General features: G+C 42.8%; 1 protein-coding gene across 1 annotated transcript; it reads right to left on the bottom strand.

Annotated features, from left to right (window-relative positions):
* Positions 1-2,418: 2,418 nt before the first annotated feature.
* LOC106580335 (MARCKS-related protein 1-A) lies at positions 2,419-5,353 on the bottom strand. The gene is made up of 2 exons (XM_014161289.3): positions 5,055-5,353; positions 2,419-3,721 (listed from the first exon to the last, which is right to left on the bottom strand). Exons 1-2 carry the CDS (start codon positions 5,136-5,138, stop codon positions 3,236-3,238), a joined length of 570 nt encoding a protein of 189 aa, XP_014016764.1. The 5' UTR covers positions 5,139-5,353; the 3' UTR covers positions 2,419-3,235.
* Between the last annotated feature and the right edge of the window lie 687 nt (positions 5,354-6,040).

Here is a 6,040-nt window from a genome sequence, read left to right as displayed (position 1 = left end):
ACCACAACACTTTCACCCAGTTGTCCTCTGAATCATTCAGATGTTCATTGGCAAACTTCAGACGGGGCATGTATATGTGCTTTCTTGAGCAGGGGGACCTTGCGGGCGCTGCAGGATTTCAGTCCTTCACGGCGTAGTGTGTTACCAATTGTTTTCTTGGTGACTATGGTCCCAGCTACCTTGAGATCATTGACAAGATCCTCCCGTGTAGTTCTGGGCTGATTCCTCACCTTTCTCATGATCATTGCAACTCCACGAGGTGAGATCTTGCATGGAGCCCCAGGCCGAGGGAGATTGACAGTTCTTTTGTGTTTCTTCCATTTGCGAATAATCGCACCAACTGTTGTCACCTTCTCACCAAGCTGCTTGGCGATGGTCTTGTAGCCCATTCCAGCCTTGTGTAGGTCTACAATCTTGTCCCTGACATCCTTGGAGAGCTCTTTGGTCTTGGCCATGGTGGAGAGTTTGGAATCTGATTGATTGATTGCTTCTGTGGACAGGTGTCTTTTATACAGGTAACAAACTGAGATTAGGAGCACTCCCTTTACGAGTGTGCTCCTAATCTCAGCTCGTTACCTGTATAAAAGACACCTGGGAGCCAGAAATCTTTCTGATTGAGAGGGGGTTAAATACTTATTTCCCTCATTAAAATGCAAATCAATTTATAACATTTTTGACATGCGTTTTCTGGATTTTTTTGTTCTTATTGTCTCTCACTGTTCAAATAAACCTACCATTAAAATTATAGACTGATAATTTCTTTGTCAGTGGGCAAATGTACAAAATCAGCAGGGGATCAAATACTTTTTTCCCCTAACTGTAGCATCTAGTAGTGCAACCCCGTCGAGGTTTGGACCTCTTTTGAGTGTAATTGCTAAGGTCTTAGACTGTCAGATGCAGGGACCCAGATTCCAGTCCCAGTTGGGTTATCACCTGAATTTTCTGCCATATCATCGCTGAGATATATTGGGTTTACACATACTGTCATCTTCCTTAAAACTTGCACCTTGTGGTAGAACTATGTCTCTGAAAGACCTTCAGTCCTCCTTTAATCCACTCGGAGTTTATAGGGGTCACCACCTGTAACAAATAGGTAGGACATGGAATCATTGGGTTTTTGTGCTGAATTCTTCCACAAAATATACTGTTTCTTTATTCATGCGTGTGCTTTCCCTCTTTTTGAAGATTATACATGGACATTTCTAAGGAGTATGGTAAAATGACACCTATGAGAGGGCAAGTTGGAGCTTCTATCATATTGTTATACCCATCCATTCACCGAGGGACCTACCTGAATTTGTACTATAGAAAGTCTTGTTTTCGTTGTGTAGTAATGAATACACTCCAGATCACCCAGTCTTCCACACAATTCCCACAACCTAGGCAGATTCAATTGAATTGGACAAAAGCCTGTCCACCTTTCCTCTGTGACCCAGAAAACAATAAGTGGTCAAGGAGTCAATTTGTTAGTAGGCGAACAAAGGAGTCTGCTCCCCTCACTTACCTATTTTGGCAGGAGGCACAAGAGTATCCTCATGTTTTAAAATCCACCACACTTCTTGAATCAGGTGTTTTTTCAAAGGGGAAAAGCATGCACACATTTAAAAATATGCTACTTCACCTTTTATCTAGAAAAGGTCTTGCACAACTAGCTACATTTGATTGTGACATTACGTGATTCCACCCCTGCAAACACAATTTGTCTGATGACGCTGACTGGAGGAGCCATTTCATAGAAGCGTGTTTCTTCTCCTCGCCGCCTCTATTACCTTTGACCTTAAAAACAATAGGCGAGCAAAACCAATTGAGTTTCTCCTAATTTCCAACCAAGGCTACTTCGTATAGGAAAACCACCAATCTTCAGCATTGGTTTCTACCTCATCGGTTGCTACTGTTGCTCTTTGGAGGTTTAGGCTCAGTCCTCGTTAAGTACTGTGACACGTACTTGGGAAAAAAAAAAAGTCAAATATGAAAATGATTGGTGCCAATTAGTGAAACATCAAAACATTTTTGCCAAGCTTTCCTTCACATACAGCTTTTGTTATAAAGCTGTAGTCATACCGCTGTAATGTTTGAAAGGGTAGTCTGCTCTAGTTATGAGTGTTTGTCAAAAAATTTTATGTGAGATGAGAATGTTCACAGCCAAGTGTGATGTGATATACTGACATGCTGTGGCTCAGCTCATAAGCACGGTACCTTGTCAGTCATTGATTTGTCAGTTTACCTCAAGCATCCTCCTGGAGTTAAGTAAAGGTGAAGATGTACTGGTCGAAAGGTCACGGAGGAAATGAATGTGGTGCATTCAGCCATTAAGATCTGTGCGTGTAAAAAAAACAGTCCACTGATAATCCTATCCCAAGACTAACCGGTCTCCCACATCCACGTGGCATAGGATGACAGAGGCAAAACACAATCAGAGGGGATCAAACATTTATTTACCCTTATTAAAAGTTACAATAAAACCATTAGCATCTTTGAACGATAGCAAAATAAAGAGAACCAAAAATATTGGCCAAAACATATTTACAGAGACAAATTGCAGATAAAAAGCTCACATTTTTGTACACGACCCCAACATCTGCATCATAAACTCTGAAATGTGAACACCGCAAGACTCAGAAGCTCAAATGTGGTTTAGCCAGAAAATGACCAGAATGCACGAACGAAGACATTTCCTTTTCCCCTCCTTGATTTTTTTTTTTATACAGCACAAAATACTTAATTTGGGGGTAAAACATAGTAATGTAGAATACATTTTTTTTAGACGATGATTTGAAAGGTTTGTGTCCATATAACAGTCATTTCGAGTGAAGAGGTGGCATGCCCTGCTCCATAACCGTTGTCGATTTTTAAATCCCAAGAGATGAGAAAGAAAAAGAAAATGTTATAGGACTGCCACGCGTTTAAATGTATGCTTCTCCGTGAATTGGGAAAATAAGTCAGTATTCCTGATTCGTTCTACATCCAATCCAATACCTTCCCCACACGCCAGTCCCAGTGTGTACCATGAGGGGCACCGTAAGCCAACACTTTCGTGAGAGGGCCAGTGAGATTCTGTCAGTAGAGAAATGATAAAGGCAGTGAACTGGTGGCTGAATCAGCAAACGTGATATAGCCTTCTTCATTTGTCTTCGTTTGTAGTTTTGTTTATAAGTTTAAGAACGTGGCACGAGTCTCATATATTTATATACTTTAATCTTGGAAAAACAGTTCAAGTAGCTGCGACGAGTCACGGTCACTCTGTCTTGGGCTCGGTCTCAGATGCTGCGGGTGTCGTGACCTCTGCGGGGGCAGCGGCCTCCTCGGCAGGGGCTTCCTCTGCGGGAGCAGCCTCACCCTCTGGGGCCGGGGTGGCCTCCTCCTTGGCCTCTGCCACAGGCTCGGTGGCTGACGTCTCCTTTGCTGCGTGGCCATTCTCCTCTGGCTTGTCCTCCGCCGTGGGGGAGGCAGCCTCCTCCTTGCCCTCCTCACTGCTCTTCTTGGTCTTCCTCAGCGAGATGCCCTTGAACTTGAAGGAGTTCTTCAGGGAGAACTTCTTCTTCTTCTTGGCATCCTTGGCGGCCTCTCCCTCGACCACCTCTCCTTCGGCAGCAGGGGCAGCCTCGATGGCGTCTGTCTCACCCTCTTTGGCTGGCTCGGGTGTGCCATTCCCGTCTACGGGAGTAGCGTCCCCATCGGGCTTTGCAGAGACATCTCCATTGGTTTTAACATGGCCATTCTCCTGTGGACAACAGTGAGAGAACAATTTACAGATGTGGAGAACAATGAGAATTTTCTAAATAAACTGGTATGGGGAGAAAATTAAGGTAACCATTATAAGCAGCCCATACCAATGCCAAATTGACTCAATCTACAAGTCACTGTTGACCAAGAAAGTGGCTCAGGAGATAAAAATCAATACCATTTTAATTCTGTGAGGTAAGGCAGTGTGATACGTCCAACCGACGTATCAGAGGTTTGTCATTGTGGACGATTACTTGACTAGGTCAAATGCATAGCAAAACGCTTCATATGCACAGCAGGTTTGCATGACTCGCATCGACCACGTGGGGGCAGTCGTACTCCACCACAACCAGTCGAACAGCAAGATGAATTTTGGAACAAAGGAATCCCCATGGAATCTAGCAGATTTACATTTTGCAATGAACCGCAAATGTAGCAATCTCGTACTCTTCTAGCCTTTCGAATAACCCAAACTAACTTCTCTCAATTTGTCATTAAATTGAAGTGATGATTACATGTTCTAGCCTTTTGAACCAAGGATAAATGAGGAAATTAACAATCTCTGCTAACGTTAGCTAAAGAATGCACCAACTGGTAGACGTGCCGCCTCAATGAGATGGTTGACTGTCAATTGCACCCATTCTAAAACCGTCAGCTAACGTTAACATCGCGACTCATTGTCCAGGTAACGGGCATACAGGCATGTACAATAAAACAAGGTTTGACAAGATCATTTAATGTTTCCAGCGCTACAAATGACATCGAAAATGGCACAACTCTGATTGCTCGGTTTTTTCAACAGAACGCTTTGCTGCCCTGCCCGTGCGCTTTGTTCGCAACGAGCCGTCCTCATTTGCATCCTTTGCACCTTTTGTTCCGCGAGTGGGCGACCGCTGACGGCTTCTAGCACCAACTCATGAGAGAAAGCTAGTTCAAATAAATCCGCTTTCCATTCAGGTGATAACTATGTGACTTAGTCCTGGTGTTAAAATACGGACAACTAGTTACTGTACTTGATTAGATAGACTAAAAACTCGAGACGAATTTAACAAAAGGTGGTGGTTGTGGCGCATGGCACCATCACTTAGCCACTCAACCAAGCACAGTATTAGCTAAACCATTTAATTACAAAATGTAATCACTGCAATCAAAACAGGTGGTTCAACAGCGAATAGTCATATGTTTATCCTAATAAGCTTTTGCTAATTAGTCAAATGTACTGTAACTGTTAGCCGTGAGGTATCGCTAGCCTGGTATCACATTGCCCATCCAACTCACGCTGGAGGTGGGCATTGGGTGCCAATGTGGACGCATACAACGGTTTCTCTTACCTGGCCATTTGTTTTAGCGTCAGCCGGGTCGTCGACGGCTTTTCCATCAACAGCTACTCCACCCTTGGAAAACTGAGCTCCCATCTTTTAGCCTTTCTAAACAAAAATAAAATCTAAAAGAAAAACCGAGACGATTTACGGTTTTAAGTCCAGCCAGAGATAGGTAGATCTTGCCAGATTTTGAAATCCGTGTTGATCCCTTTCACGTTTGGGAAGCAACGAAAGTTTCCCCACTCTGGTCTACTAACCTTACTGCTGCTGAGCACAAATTAAAGAAGGCTAAGGCTACAAGTGTGAGTATTTCAACCGTGCCTCACAATTGTGGAAGACTCCACCTATGGGCGTGGCTACACGGACATACCCAATCTGCAACCGTGGATTGGGGTTGGAATCCCCTCCTCGCCCCCTATCAGCTTCAACGAGAGTATTTATTACAGATGTTATGAATATGGCGACTGAGCAAGTAAGAATTGTATCTTTATTATCAGATATTTTTTATTGAACATAAATAGTAAATAACACTAGTATCATATCTTAAGGTTTCCAAGTACTTTACTCCAAATGAATTTAATTAGAAAATCCTCCATACAGTGCACTGCAATTCTACACTTTAAAAATTAAAGGTTCCTCAGATTGCAACACCAGCCAGGAACCTTTTCCCTGAGGAACCTTTTATAAAATATCCTCAAAGAACCGTTTAGGGTGTTAAGGTTCCTGTAGGAATCTTTTATGTCCCATGTATTATATTATGAATAATAATATCGAGTGGCAAACTTGTAAAGTCAGAAATTCATTTTATTCGCTTAGAAAAATGCAAAATGTCCAGTATTCACAAAGCATCTCAGAGTGCTGATCTAGGATCAGGTCCCCCACCTGTCCATACAATCTTATTTTTTTATCTTAAAAACTGATCCTGGATCAGCGGTTCGACTTTGACACACTGAATATGGGCCATTATTTATATGCAGTTACTTTAACTATTTTGG

Source organism: Salmo salar, chromosome 01, assembly GCF_965601325.2.
Source record: "Salmo salar chromosome 01, fSalSal1, whole genome shotgun sequence".
NCBI lineage: Eukaryota > Metazoa > Chordata > Actinopteri > Salmoniformes > Salmonidae > Salmo > Salmo salar.
The sequence above is the reverse complement of the archived record's forward strand: the minus strand, read 5'-3'. Positions and strand labels throughout refer to the sequence as shown.

Coding starts and splice junctions, on each gene's coding strand:
- LOC106580335 (XM_014161289.3), bottom strand. CDS start 5,138: ATGGGAGCTCAGTTTTCCAAGGGTGGAGTAGCTGTTGATGGAAAAGCC. Junction 3,722..5,054: donor ACGCTAAAACAAATGGCCAG/GTAAGAGAAACC, acceptor TGTTGTCCACAG/GAGAATGGCCATGTTAAAAC.